Below are 15,906 nucleotides of genomic sequence, written 5' to 3'. Positions count from 1 at the left end.
TTCAGAGGTCTAGTGGAGTCCATGCCTCGACGGATCAGGGCTGTTTTGGTGGCAAAAAAGGGGACCTACACAATATTAGGCAGGTGGTCATAATGGTGTGTGTGTGTGTGTGTGTGTGTGTATATATATATATAATAATTATTATTATTATTATTATTCCTCATTGGTTATTATTATTATTATTATTATTATTATTATTATTATACATGATCTGTCTGACATATATGACAAAATACAAAAACGTCCTAATATAAAAAAAGTTTACTGAAAGTTCTATTTATTAAAATTACTTTGTTCCTTCATCTCCCCGAATACAAAATGAAATCAAGGAAAGTTGTATATTACAGTATGAATGTGTGTGGGTGTGAGAGATGTTTGTGCTGAGCTCATTAATACATCTCATTGTAACTTACAGATAACATGATTTTTAGTCACATATTAATAAATTGTTGTAGGCCCTGGCGTTATCAGTGGAAAGCATAAGTAAAATAAGAAAATTGAATAAAGCTGAGGAATGTATGTGTGGCAGTGATATTTATTTTTTACTAAGGATCACATACACAAATGATAGATTTAAAAGTGTGATTTGTCATACAGGCAAATACTGATCTTTGTATCCTCCATAGATGCTGGTGTGATGATCATATGAAATTCTATAATTTGTCGGCAGAACACTTGGAGGGGAAAAGTACATTCTAGTAGTTCTCGATGTCTAGATTTGTGCTTTAACTTTGCCTGAAGTATTTATTTTATTACATCTTGACTCAAAAATGGTCTTCTAGACGTTATAGTATTTGCTAAGGTACTATACATATTTTATTAGAGTATCAACAGTTTTATTATCATCAATCCATTGTCTGCAAACATTTAACCCAATAAAGTAAAAGCCACTATTTACGTAGCTGGGGTTGCTACCATTTTCTAACTTTAATTCCAGTCTTTTGTTCTTTTTCTCTTTTCAAAAGAATGCAAAAATAATGCCTGAAGGCACATGTCCCATTCAATGTATCGCCTTTATGCCATTGCTTTATTATAATTTTTTGCATTGGACATATTTTCTTTGAAGTTGTGGGAGAAACTGTGAAATGTCAACGCAGTGAAGAAGTTGCTTTGAACTGAGCTTTATCCTGTTGAGCTGTTTTCTTAGGTTCTAGTAGATGACTGGTTCCTCTCCTCTAGTTCTGCATTTGTATTAGTAGCTACTTTAAAATTTCCAATTGTAACTCCTCTACCTACTGTTAAAAATACACCAATGCTAAACGCCTTTAATTTCCCAAGTATGACTTGGTTTGAAACACAACCTTTGAATACATAAGTTGTCCAATACCATTTGAATACCAAGGCCCTTTTTGATCAGAGTATGATTATAATTGTGGTTATGACCTCACACTCCTAATTCCAATCCTTTGTCCATTTCAGACGAGCCCTTGCAGCCATTGTCGCCCAGCAATGAGAGCATGCCAAGCTACTGCAAGAACGAGGAAGGGGATATCTTCCTGGCGGCCGAGTCCTGGAAGCCCAACGTGTGCACCAGCTGCATTTGTCTGGACGGGGTGATCAGCTGCTACTCTGAGTCCTGCCCTCTCGTTGCCTGTGCCCGGCCTGTCCTCAGGAAAGGGCAGTGCTGCCCCTACTGCCTGGGTAAGTCGCTAACACCCCTAGGTGGTCACCCTCAGTTTTTAGGAGTTCATCGATACTGAAAGAAGCTGCTTTTTCCTAGTCTTTGTTTCCTTGAAAGCTGTTCTCCTGATGACAGCTGCAGGGTAAAGTTTAATTAAGGTTACATAACCTCAGCTGCGATCGTAAAGAAATATTTCTGTCCCTTGCAAGGACTTGCTAATGCTGTAAGGACAGTATTGCTTCAGCACTGAGAGACCTTTGGCAGTTTGTTCTATGTCAATGTGTATATATATTTATATTTATATGTATATACATTGCACAGTGCCTGAACTTGCAGCAATTTGAATTACACCCCACCCTCTTCCCTAACCTATAATAACATTATTTTTCTTCAGTCAATGGTTTCAGCTGCCATTAATGAGTTGAAACAGCTGTTCTCAGGAGTCTTGGTTTTAAGAGCATTTTCTTATATTCAGTATTAAGCTGCAACTACCGTCAAAGGGCCGGTCGAATTTTAATGGTAGACAGGTGCGATGTGCTGAAACTTCTTGACTATTTTTAGTGCCTCTATTCCGCATGTGAAAAGGTAATTAACTTCTATTCCCTTCAGCTTGGATACATTTTCAGCACTTAGTTTGTTTTTATCCTCTTTATTAAATGCGTCATAGCAGGAACTTCTTGTTTGCTTCTAAGGGGAGCGTCTGTGGGTGTGCGTTTTAAAGGAGACACTCAGGCAGTAATGATAAAAGAAAAGATCAAATATATACAGTCTGGTCACCTGGAGAACTGGAACTCCCAGATAATCAGCAAGAAGAAAACTTTCAAAGAGAGACAACAAATGTTTTTACAAAGCAAAAGTAAAGTGGGATCATTGAGGTGGGACCAGATGTTGATATCATTGGAGATGATAGCCTGTTCTAGGATTAGCTACTGACACTGCCTGATTATTTTAAAAGGACTGCATACTGACCAGCCGCATTACATATTCTGGTGGGCTGTCTGCACTCTACCCATAATTAGTAATGAACAGAAGGCAACCCAATTAATGGAAACAATACAGTTTAATTCATTGAGATCTGAAAGTTAAAAAGGACACCTGCACTGCATTTATATTAGGCGCAGCACCAGCCGTGTCTTTAAATATGGCAATACTTTCACCACAGGAGGGTGGTCAGTAAGATCATAGTTTAATTCTGTTTTCTTCCAGCTTAGAGTTATCAGGTTTAAGATACAAGAAAACTAAGAACGTATGTTTTGTTTCCCCCAAACACTACCAGGCAGGAGCCATCAGCCACCTGCATAAACATTTAAGGTCATCTGTGTTAGCGTCGGTATTTTCGGTGCATACGTCAATGTGTTAAAGATGCTCAATTTTATTTGGCAGGACTGTCTCTAGGACTAGACTATTTCGAGTTGAATTGTGAATGCTGGAACCTTGTTCATAGCTACAAAATATATAACAAGCTGCTGTTTTCAACCAGCTTAGTGAGTCACAGTAACCAGTGTGAATTATTGCTCGATTAACACTGCCATTAAACTAGAACCGCTATTGCCAAGATTTCTCCAATTACAGACACCTGTCGATCTAGGGGGATTAATGACTGTATCATTTCCGCTGGATGTCTGTCACACATCCGTCTGAACCCACCTTCTCAACAGCAGCACTCGCAGCCATAAATGGCGCTTCACTCTCTGGTCCGGGAAAGCCGAGGTGCTCTACCTACTAATTTGGCCCCTATAAAACCAGCTGATGAGAAGGGGCCTCTTGTAGGAAGGCTGTTCATACCTGTATTTGATTAGTCCGGCACCGCAAACCACATGCAGCCCACTTCCACAGCTCATTGCACTTCGAAAATTAGTCGGTGAAAATGAACTCACACTGGCTGCTTCTGCTTGAGGATTACCAGGACACTGAATACGTGTTAAATTGCTCTCTGGCGCAGAAGAGCTTTTTGTGTGTGTTATATATACAGAACTGGGTTGCAAAGAAGAAGAAAAAAGAGGAGGAGAAAGTACATCATGACTGGCCTCCCCTGTTTCTGGAGAGCCAGAAAGTCTGTTTTGTATTTTATCCAAACTTCTTAATTGATTCAGTCATTATTCAAACTGTCTGTCCATTCGAGGTATTCAGTAACTGATGATTTAGACAGACCAACATCAGCACCATTGTTGGCCTCCACTCGTACACTTTTAGGCATGAGAACCCAATTTGATCGCTTCACAAACGCCATGACACATATATCATTTCTCTTGAATCATACCTTCCAGAAGTAATAACCCTCATAGCTGGGGATCACCGCAGGGCACAACCTTGTCAGCGACAGGATGAGCTCTCAGTTTGCATCACATTGTTTCAGCTCATAATGGTGTGTTTTCACACTGCAGCATTGGGCTCCTGCTTAGAAGAACATTTTGTCATTCTGCTCCTGGTCTACTCTGTCACCGGCAGTACCTCTCTAAATTATGCCTGTGCTGGGGCCTTGCAGAACAGCACTTGACAAAGCATGTGGCCTCATTGAGAAATACAAAAAATGGAGAGAGAATAATAGCGTTCAGAGGCAACACAACTCCACAGGTTTGAAAACACAAACACCACCGCATTATTAACACACTCATTTCTCAGTGTGGTTGTACCGCAACTCAGAGCTGCGTCCAAACAGCCTTCTCTGCATTTGCATTGGTTAATGTGAACGTGAGACAGTGAAGAAAGTAAAATAATGACACCACTCTTTAACAGCACAGCATGTTCTGCACATCTTTGACACAGACCCAGAACAGAATGTACAATGCAATTTTTTTGTTTTCCCCAAACTTCAAAAAAGGATATAAATAAGGGTTATTATATGTACTCTTCCACTTGGGTGTGTGTAGTTACTAGAGAATGCAGTGTTCGCTTAAGCTTTATAAAGCTGTGCCTTGTTGTACCAAAATAAGAGGAGGCCAGACGGTGGGGGGGGGGCTGGTGAAGTGATGGCTCTGTTCAGCAGAAAAGCGATTTGGGCAATTGTCTTCAGAGCGGGAGAAATCCAAGACGAAAGACTGATAGATCGTACCGGAGGTTTCTCTCACTGCGCTGCTTCCAATGCATTTTTAACTGCGTTGCCGCTCTGTTTGGCACCACATTTTCATAACGCAAGCAGCAGGTGCTTCCCGCGATCACCCGGGCCTCTCTGCTGTTGTGGCAAAGCACAGCTCCCCCGTTGATCCCAAGGGTATTCTTCACCGGCCGGCAATTAATGGTGCTTGTTTCGAATTTAACCCCTGCCTGACTGTGCAGTTGACTCCAGCTTGCGGTTTACAGTGCGCAGAGAATAGGCAGCTGTTTTCTGCTAACAAGTTAATTAATTCCATTCCTTGGCTTATCGTTATCAGTATTATCCATACAGCTGCCAAACACCACAGCAACCTGGTTCATTAATATCTCTGCTTATGTATTTCCTTATCTTCCCATCTGCAGATGTAGTCTAAATGACGAAAATAAAATCAATGCAGTCACAGTCCGCAGTTGACCGGCTCCTGGTCTTTACTCTGTTCGGCCAACTGGAATCTTTACAGTTTCTCTCAGCTGATTCAGTGTGCAGCACAGCCCGGAAAGATACCATTGCTAAATAAGTATAGTTTAATGAAGATGTATACATTTTAAAAATGAATTGCTGATTAACATTGCATACTATACACTGCAACTCTGTGTACTTACTTGTGTACTATCTGGCAATAAATAAAAAAACTACATTATGTGCAATCCAAAAAATATCTCTTTAAAATATACATTTTAAGCTCAGTGGAAAAAAGTATTTTAACACTTCTGCTAAGCAGTAGCAGTTTAAAAGCTCATGATTGTAGCTGAAATTGAGTTGAACTCTCAGAAGTGAAATACAAATGGTCGACTTCAACCCCATCAGACGTCTATGTGAAGTCACATCACCTAACCTGTCCATAATGAAATATCACATTATAGGAATGGGAGTATATAGAAAAAATAAACTCCCATACCAGCTGGTATTTGTTTTGCTTGCTTTCTGATTCTAGTCAGGTCTGAGTCATTTCTCATATACTTCCAAGGTCTGTGCCAAACAAGTGTTTCATCCAGATGCAAGTTTCAAGACATTAAAAAATAAATGCATCAGAAATTGCCTTGCAGGTAAAACGTCAAGCTGCAAACTGCGTTTCTGTGCAGATCTCTAGAGGATAGCCTTCCCCACAGCGTTTAAGAAAAATACCTTTTCGTGACACCTGCTGTAAAAAAGTTAATTTACATGTACACTGTTCCGGAGCATGCAGTACATTTAAAATAGGTGTCCCAGTGTGCAAGTACCTGTAGACTAATTAATTGTATTGAAAATTGCACGAGCTTTGTTTTCAAATAGCTAATGTTAATTATGCTCAGTGGGTGATGCATCTTTGTACAGTTTAAATATCAAATCAATGTTAATTAATCGATTTTATTTAGTGAATAAAAGGCTCCAGTTATAAGGTCCCTGACTAAGCCGTTTCCTATCTACAAACCATACTGTCACAGCAGGAAATGCAGTTTATGAGTATAATTGCAAATGAAAAGACTTAATATTTCATGGTAAGTACTCTAAAAATGACAAACTGCGAAATTCGGTTACCATTCTAATTCTACTTGCAAAAGCACACTATTTTTTATGCTTTGTTATGAGCTTGTCTGCTACAAATGAGGTTTCAGTGTACAGTCACTTAATCAAGGGAGAGCCATACTTATTAATCCCTAACCTGTGGACTATTTCAAAGTGTGAGTTTTCCCAAGCCTAGCTAATCAAGCTAACGAGCCGCACAGTTTCTGTAGAGCAGCAGATCCCCTGTCCCGCATCTAGTGCGGCATCTTCCCCTTCAGTGCTATCATCTGTCTCCTGTAAAGCTTTCACTGATGCATCCACGGACTGGACCCCAGGGGTTATTATATTCCCCAGCACTACCCCGCTGGAGCCGTTTAGTGCATCGAACCCTTACAGAAGACACAAAGGAACAGCAATATCGCTTGGGTGCCTTTTTTCCCCCTTGTGGCTCTACAAAGTCCTTTAAACAGGGAATTTTGATTGGCAAGTCTCTGCTGCTTCTCTCGGGAGGATGTCTATGATGGTGTCATGGGAACTGCAAAACCAAGGTGTTTTTGCACCCTCTAGTGATTCACTGTGCTTTTATTGTTTCATCATTGGTGGTGGAGTTTCATCCTTTTCTAATAGAAAAGGATGAGAATAGAAAAGCATGCAGAAGAGGCTGCCCCTGCTCATGTATAAAGTAATCAATTGATTGGCTTCTTATTTGCCCTCAGGATATGTAAGGCCTGGCCTGATGATTGTCAATCATTTCCAATGTTATTTGTCGATTTTTTTTTTTTTTATTTATTTTTTTTTTTTATGCTTTTGTTGCATATCTATGATAAAGAAGCCCATGCATTCAACATCCATTGCTGCAGAAGTATTTCTCTCTTCCCTAGAAGGAAAAGTATACGGCAGGGTTGGTATATTTTATTGATGCTGCAGACCTTGGGTTCAGAAATGAGTGTTTAAACCAAACCATGGCCATTGCAGTAGGAAACAGTACTCCCTTTCTGAGTGTTGTTTAGGAAGGAAACATAGATTGAAATAAGCTGCCAGTGATACACTGAAGGGTATGGCTGCTTTGTGGGATGCTGTGACTCACGGGCCGCCTGCGCGTAACAAGCCTAGGAAATTGTTTAAAATTAAAAATTAATTCCCTCGAGTGAGTTTGGGAAGGCAAAGTGGAATTACAGATGGAAGGCAGTTTGGTTTTTCAGTTACCATGTATTGGTAGACCCGTTTCACAGATTGAATGAAAGCATGATTCAAACAGTCTGCAGAGACCATAAAACTATGCATCTGCTAAATTACGTAATAATAATTATAATAATCTGGTGTGCCTTTGTTCTCGCTCATAGAGGACACGATTCCGAAGAAGGCCGTGTGCCACTTCAACGGGAAGACGTACGCGGACGAGGAGAGATGGGACATCGACAGCTGCACTCACTGCTACTGCCTGCAGGGACAGACTCTGTGCTCCACGGTCAGCTGTCCAGCTCTGCCCTGCGTGGAGCCCATCAACGTGGAGGGGAGCTGCTGCCACATGTGCTCAGGTAACGTCACTCCCCACCAACCACTGACACACACACACACACACACACCTTTTTTAACAAGTTTGCCCTTCTGCATATGGGAGCACACGTTGGACGGCTAGCTGTTTTATATAACTCCATGAAAAGCAGGCGGAATACATTTGTTTACATAATTCATTTTGCAAGGAGTAAATGTGGCTGCAAAACCTGATGCACATAAACTTTTATGAATCCGTGGGAAACCCAACTGTGTGACATAAACAGCCTGCCGAGAAAAACGAGCCATTTCACGACTACGACCCGTGTCGCTCATCGAGTTCAGCCGGGTTTACGGTCCAACTCCATTGCCATTAAATCACACCTGTTCTTCGGTCAGTCGTTTGGTTGAAATGGATTGTGGGAGCAGCTCGCTGTGACTATGTAGCCCTACAACGGCGTTTTGAATAGTCAGGTCAGAGGTAATGAAGGGACTGGGCCCTGCCTTGTCCTGCTCAGTCAAACACCCCGTAATACTCCTGCACTCCACCTCCTCCAGCGAGGCTCGTACATCTTAGCCGTGGTTAAAGGTGGCTAAGATCACTTTATAGATATCTCATCAGAGGGCTCTACTCCCGCTGTGGTGCCGAGGAACTGACATTGTCCTTTAATGCTACAAGGGTGACAAGGGTTAAAAATGTGAATCTTTATGATTTCTTGCTAAAAGGCCTGTGTGCCTTTGAGATTCATTCCCTAAATCCCCGGGAAAATAGATCAGACCAGACCAGATGCGTGAAGAAGTCTAAAGGAGACCCCTGCTTGAAGAATAAAACTTTATTTTTTAAGCAGGCAAAATAAATTGCGTGCAGTGAGACGAGAAGAATAGCCTGTCCTGCATATTCATAACTGGTTCCTCCAGAGCATTCCCCCAACTAACACCAGCTGCTTGTAAACAAATTAACACACACAATGTGCACATCTTCACTGACTGCCACTGACTCACGCCGCGGCAGGACGTGCCCGCTCTGTTCCTGCCCGGCACTGCCACTGGGAGAGCCGGCAGTCGGGCTCTCTCTCTGAGTAAGCACTTTGCACAACTCAATCAGGTTATTTATTCAGCGCATGCATGCAGGGCTCGCCGGCTCACCTGGGAAGGCCACGCTGTGAGTTAATCGGGGCTGGGAGTGCAGTACTGCACCACGGTGACAGGGACATATTAATCCCAAATGCTCTTCTCTGGAAATTCAAAACTGTAATAGGTGCGAGTGTCCAAGACCGAATGAGACACTCATATGATTAATTGTGAGTGTGTGTGTATGTATATGTATGTGTGTGTGTATGTATATTTATATCATGAGTCAGTTACCTTTTTGATACAATTTTCCCAGTTCTTTTAACAAATCCTACACATGCACAGTCTATTACAAATGGATCTGGCTGTTGGCCTGGGGACCGATGTGGCTCAGATACTGTGTGAGAGAAGGCCAGCTGGCATCGCCTTGTATTTTCTCTCCTTGAACGCTTCCTAATTTCATCAGAAATCATTACAATTAAAATAATGAATTTATTTGTCTGAAGCTTTTATCCAAAGCTACTTACAAGAGTAGCCATTCATACCCCTCGCTCAAGGGCACAGGCGGCACTGTGGCAACTGTGGTTTTAAGCTATGAGCCTCTATTTTGGAGTCCTAAGCGCTAGTCCACACTGTTATATGATGTTTTTTTTCTTCCTTTCAGAGATGTATGTGCCCGAACCTACCAACATACCCATTGAGAAAACGGACAAGAGAGGCGAGAACGATCTCCACGTCCCAATCTGGCCGACGGGCAGCGAGAACGAGATCTTGCCGCAGTTCAGAGGTGAGAGGGTGGCGGTGTCTGCATGGAGTGTTTTTGGTTTTACTGGTCTTATTTTGGAGTCTGCCAGTCGGTGTATTTTTATAGCCTCGTTTGAAGAGAGAGAAAGCTATAGGACTCTGTGTGACAGCCCGCGCTGCTGTGACATTGTTGGAGGGTGTTGATGAATCGACGGCCTCATCTGAGTCATTGTACCGAGCCACTTAACATTTCACTCTGGTTAATAAGACATCTTCTTCGTTGGACTTGTGGTTAAAAAATGTTCACAGCCAAAGGGTTTTGTTCTCTAGAGACCGAGCTTGAACTTCTGGTCTGTTTTTGTTTTTTTAATCTCATGACTTTCTACTTTGAGCTAACTTTCCTAATTAAATTTCAGAAAAAGCTGTTAATGACCAATCAAGATTGCTGCTTTTAAACTTCAAGTCAATTCTATTTTGCTTTCTTTATAATTTTAACTCAAGAACTATGCAATGGCATTAATCACCTACGCCCAGATCCAATTTAACTGGCATTTCGTTTTGACTAATTTAGCTTCCGACATGTCAGTTTCCTCATTGTGCATTTGATCTCGAACCACAAATTAAACCGTTTGCTTAAAGTAGGATTGAGGATTTTATCTTGCAGCTAACAAGAAATTAAATCGCAGTACATATTACTTAGGCAAGGCTCGGCTCCTGAAATGACATGTGGTTCCCTGGAGTGGGGGTTAGCATAGGCTTTCACTGTGTTGCATAAGCTTTACACAATGTTGAGGAAGCCATAAATATATAGGTCAAAATATTTTACCCCACAGCTACATTTGTGGCCCATTTTCTCATTAGTGATTGTAAAACAACACAGCCAGATACAATAAGATTTAGGAAAGGAGGTTTTTCAATTTGTACTTCCTGAAAGAAATCTCTGAACGGTCGTCTAGGACTTTTTTAGTCTTAACAACAGCATCCCACCTGCTTTCTTTTTTGTTAGACACCTGTAATGAAGAAACTAACAGGATTAAAGGCCGTCTGACAGTCATGAATTTGTGTCTCACGTGGATTTCGCTCCTGAACTTGAGAGAAAAGGCTATAAACGTCAGTCTTTGATCAACTATATCCCTAAACGCCCAGTCACGGGAGCTCACTCCTCTTGCTGACAGAACAGGCGTGTGCTGTGAACTCCGATTGCTCACGTTCCTGTGTGGTGAGGACTTCATTGTGAAGAGTGCACATCGGGGTCAATTCTCACTGCGTGCACATCTGGGAGTCACTCTCCCTGTGGAGTAGTGTTCCTCAGAGCTCCAGGATGATTTAGGAAGGCATCTGGGTGTGACGGACATGGGGTGATGAAGAAATTAAAAATAATTAACAAATCCATCTTATTCTGGTATCTGTAAAATAATGAATTGGCTTTGTATATAATGTAATTGGCTTTGCACTAGATACTGTCATTAGTACCCAATTCAGGAAGTATTTATTTGGTTAAACAAATGTATAGTAGTGCATTATAAAATCAGGACAAGAGAAAACATTTCTAAATAATCATAACTTTCCTACTATTATTATAACCACTGGTAGTCGGGGTGCTGTTGGTAGTAGTTGCTGCAGCCATAGGATTGTTTTGCTGATTTTTTTTAACCTTGCCTTGTTGACCTGTGGAAAAATACATAAGTGAAAACATCCCAAATTCCCCTTGAAATCATTACAGAAAAAGTCGACTTTTATTTTTAGACTACAGAACTCTGTTTCAATGTGTAAAGATGCATTTTTGTAAGCTTTGTATGTTAGGCCATCTGTTTAAAGCTAGGCAGGGGAGAGATTGTTTTGGACAAACCTCTTTCTGTAGTTAATCAAACCCATGCTGGTTTTGAATAAGAATGAAAGGAACGTTATGTTGATGGTGCAGAATTTTAATGGGATAGTTTAGTAGAAAGCTCAAACCTTCGACCATCTGGAAAAAATTAAAGTGGCAAAAAATGGGAATCTAATTGGCAACTGGTATAGTAAAAATGTATTTTAATTGCTTGCACTGCTTTTCTTTAGTTTATTATTATTATTATTATTATTCTCCTAGTGTTTGCTAATATGCTTTTTGCAGCAGTTTATATTATCTCTGTCCATCTATAACCGGTTGAAACTCTTAAGGCATGATTAACTATCACCTTTAAGATGGTAAGATTGTGAGAAATTAAATTGTCCTAGAAACACTGCATCGAAACTGTGATGGAATAGTTGTGTGTCGTGTGAGTGCGTGCCATCCTAGTTGTAACTGAACCGGCGGGTCCAACGATGTCTTCACAGGGGAAGCAGGTAACCTCCAGATGCAATATGGGAAGCTCCCCACGCCCAGCGAAGACAGCACCTTGCATTCGGTAGCTTGGGTCACCCTGCCCATCATGGTGTCTCTGATCGCCATCACCGCGCTCCTCCTCATCAACCAGAAGAAGCAGTGGATACCCGTGCCCTGCTACCGAGCGCCCACGAAGGTACGGACCCGCCCTGTCTTCTCATTGGTACTGCCCCTCTGGCCTGGGTCACGGTCGGCCCAGGGGTAATGGCCCAGAGCGAGAGAGTCTTTAGTTGTGTAGGAAGCAACATTTTCACCAGTGGGATGTAGAGGTGTGTAAAGTAAGTTCCTAACAGCTATTGTTCATTAACAGACAGAAGGAAGGTTACACACGAGAGGCCGTCCTCCTCAAATACATGTATTTTATGATATATGTCATAAATTAAGGTATTTGTTGAGTTTCATCTAAATGTCATATACTCCAGGCAGTGAGATGCTTGTTTATTTGTATTTTTAGCAGAATCTGACCCATACATCATATCTAATGAACAGTCTGTTTTATTTTATGCTTCTTGACCATCACTGCTGAAATAAGTTAAGAGCGTCTCCTCTATAAGTGTCTTGATGTGTCTTGTTTGTTCCAGCCCACCTGTCTGAACAACCAGCTGGTGTATGTGGACTGTAAGAAGGGCACCATGGTTCAGGTGGACAGTCCTCAGAGGATGCTTCGCATGGCGGACCCAGACTCCAGATACAGCGGCTACTACAGCATGCAGAAACAAAACAACCTGCAGGCGGACAATTTCTACCAAACTGTGTGAGGAGGCATGGCACTTTCTAGGGCACAGAGTATATATTAATAATAATAAAAATAATAATAAAAAAACAAATTTTAAATTTAAAAAAAGGAGAAAAAATGACTGAACTTTTCACAGAAAAACTAAAAGAAAAAAAAGTAATTAAATACATGAATAAATGCAAACGAAACCACAAAAAATCACCACAGAAACAAAACGAATAATAATAATACTAGTAATAATACAAATAAATGATAATAAATTGATTTCGCACTTGCTTGATGGATTGTGTTGGGTTTGTAACCTCGTACGGCTCTGGGATAGCACAGGGCGTCTCCTGTTGCGTGTCAAGACGATCGCATTCCTGCTTTGTTTCGCCACGATATTCTGACCAAGTGTTTTCTAGAACACTGTAGCACCAAAGTTCTAAAAGTCTTGAAAGTTGTGTATGCTCGTAATTGTGCTGTTGAGGGACTGTGGACCCTTTGGAAGCGAGAGTCTTTCAGGCCGAGTTTGAGACTAGGGAGCCTAATCGACAGGGCCCCCCAAGACATTGGCTGTCTTTGCTGCTCTGAAAACTGCTTTTGACGAAGCCTATCCCACTAAAGAACTGAAAGGACGACACGGTGCCATCTTTTAATGATTTTACTTTTTTTGTTTGCTAGAAACATTACCGTAGATTGCAATCTGCAAAGTCTGCTGAGTTGGCAAAACTGTCTTTACAAAAACCAAGGGCTTTCGCTCTCAAAGATGCATCTTAAAAATAATAATACATAAAATAACATTTAAAAATACAGGAAAAAAGGGTGGGTTGATGCTGAACATATAAATTGTAATGTGTGCTGCTTCTTTGTTTTTTAAATGGCCAGTTCTGCAGGGACAGGTAGCAAACCATTTTGAAACACAACGCAACATTTTCGAGGCCTACTGGTTTCTGTGTTTGAGCACTGGATCTTGATGTGTTTGTGTCGGACAGTAGAAGGTGGCAGCCCAGTTTTGGTCAATTGTAAGTATCGATGGATCTTGTCACGGGGGGTCTGAACATTTGGAAGCAAAATATAATATACTACACACACACACATGCACACACACACACACAAACAACAAAAAGTCAAGATTTTATTTTAGTTTGTTTGTTTTTATTTTACTGGTTATGCAGAGTTAGAAATTGCTTCCTTGCTCGGGAGCTGCTTAATTGTATATTACTCAAGCACCTTTTTGTTTTTCTTTGCAGCTGAGAATTTAAAAATAAAATAAAGAGATTATGCTTCCTGAGATGTTATCATTATAGGAATATTTATGTAAATATTTTATGCTAAAACAAACAAAAAAAGTATTGTACATATATATATAAATATATATATATATAATTTTCTATGTTTTGTTTCCTGTTGAATGTATTTATAACTGAGAAAGAGAGATTTTATCTGGAATTGAAACGGCTAACCAGGCATTCCATGTTCATGCTTGATTGCTTGTGATTTTGAGGCGGAAAAAAAAAGGAAAAAGGAAGACCATCTCATTGTACCTTTGTTTGTTTTGTTTTCGTTTTTTCATTTGTTTTGTTTGTTGCCTTGTTTTGAATCCGCTGATCGCTCAGCCTCTCTGAAAGGCAATTTTCACATCTGTGTACTTCACCTTGATAAGATTTTAATAGACTGCATTGCATAGAATAGCAGCAGGAAGTGTGGGTCTTTCTGAGAGTGTTTTGAACCGCATGGCTTTCTTTTTCTTTTTTTCTTTTTTCATTTTTTTTCTCCTTTTTAAAAATGTTTCTGATGTCAAAACTACTGGAATGTTGTCAGAAATAAGCTGGGGGTTTGTGGTAGTTTGTCTTGGGTGTAACTTTATCTTTCTATTGTATAAAAAAATGTAATTAATATTCATTTTGACAGGTCTTGGCACTTTTATATAGTAATTACCTGTTTGTCATTTTTTTTACAAGTGCTTTTCATGAAAGAGTTGCCCTTTTTTTGTTTAATGTGAAAATAAATTGTTAGCTTGTTTTGTAGTGGGACTTGCAAGTATTGTTGTAAATACTTGAGTGGCACTTGCCGAAAGAAAAAAAAAAAATGTTGGGGTAAAAAAAAAATTAAACCAGTTTAATTTATTGTTTTAATGACCTAATTTATTAACCTGAAGTCATTTGGTGGGATATAACATACAGGACGATGTAGCAGTGTTCATGAAAACTGGGGATTGCGATGGGCTCGAGGACACAGACACTGACTCCTTTGCTAATATTAGATTGTCATTTTATCTCCTACTGAGCTTCGTTGTCCAAACAGGCAAAACGTAAGAAACCATTAATTCCTCGGTTAACAAAGACATCAAGGTATTCCCGAAAAGCCAACTCTCCTGTTCTCTGTAGGTTTGCTCCTGTGAGTTTGGGGCGATGTTTCTGAAACTTTATCACGAAGTGGGACTAGGATTGTTTTATGGGTTGTTCCTTCTTTTTTTTTCTTTTTTTTCTTCTATTCAAGAAAAGAAGAAAACTCCTACATACTGTACCCATTTTGCTCTCCAATGACATTGTGCTTGTTTAACAGAGAATAAAATGCAAAGAGTTTCCTAAAGGAGATAGATGAAGACTTTGGATTTTCCTGCAGCATTTGCAGTTTGCTTGTTATTTTTTATTTTTATTTTATTTTTTATTTTCCTTTTTTAAGAAGAAAAAACTGTAAGGCGATTTCCTGTATTTTTTTTCTTTATTTTTTTTTTTTGGCTCTTTGCAGCACAATAAATAATTTTAAAAACAGAACGTGTTATTTATTGTGAAAGTTGGAGAAAACAATGTTCTCTGTGCTCAGTTAAAGTTCAGTTTTCTTGTCTCATACTGACATCTTACTTCTATAAAGTACTTAACTAAGTTACGACAGGTCGGCTGTGCATCACATCTGAAAGCCAATGGCCTAGAGGCAATTTAAAGAGTGAGCAGAAAATAAAATTGGAAAATGTCAGCAATTTGAAATGATGCATCCAACCCAAGTCCAGATATGATGCAATCTTTCATTTGCACGATACAATTAAACTGCTGAAAATGAAATTCTAGTTCATTGACCCCTTTTCTAACAGGCACTTTCAATACTCCCAAAAGAGATCCCCCTAGGCTTAAGCCTGTACAAAAATAAATTGTGCAGTTGCTTATTAAATAGAGTTCAGGTATTTATTTCCATAAGAGCAAAGCTGATGACTCTTCTCAACTGTCTCTCAGAACCCCAAGAGATCCCCAGTCCCCTGTAATGGACAAATTAGGTACTTTTAAGCATTTTATCTGTCAATTTTTGCTTAATTGTAC

The 15,906-nt window shown here is 40.1% G+C and overlaps 1 protein-coding gene across 1 annotated transcript in view; it reads left to right on the top strand.

Moving 5' to 3' along the window:
• crim1 (cysteine rich transmembrane BMP regulator 1 (chordin-like)) overlaps positions 1 to 15,369 on the top strand; it is a 178,266-nt gene extending 162,897 nt beyond the window's left edge. The window contains exons 13-17 of the mRNA XM_066697496.1: positions 1,420 to 1,641; positions 7,544 to 7,738; positions 9,430 to 9,552; positions 11,826 to 12,010; positions 12,456 to 15,369. Of these exons, the coding sequence (XP_066553593.1) occupies positions 1,420 to 1,641; positions 7,544 to 7,738; positions 9,430 to 9,552; positions 11,826 to 12,010; positions 12,456 to 12,632 (902 nt within the window). The 3' untranslated portion in view covers positions 12,633 to 15,369. The remainder of the gene's footprint in view (positions 1 to 1,419; positions 1,642 to 7,543; positions 7,739 to 9,429; positions 9,553 to 11,825; positions 12,011 to 12,455) is intronic.
• The last annotated feature ends 537 nt before the right edge of the window (positions 15,370 to 15,906 follow it).

Source organism: Amia ocellicauda, chromosome 1, assembly GCF_036373705.1.
Source record: "Amia ocellicauda isolate fAmiCal2 chromosome 1, fAmiCal2.hap1, whole genome shotgun sequence".
Taxonomy (NCBI): domain Eukaryota; kingdom Metazoa; phylum Chordata; class Actinopteri; order Amiiformes; family Amiidae; genus Amia; species Amia ocellicauda.
The sequence above is the reverse complement of the archived record's forward strand: the minus strand, read 5'-3'. Positions and strand labels throughout refer to the sequence as shown.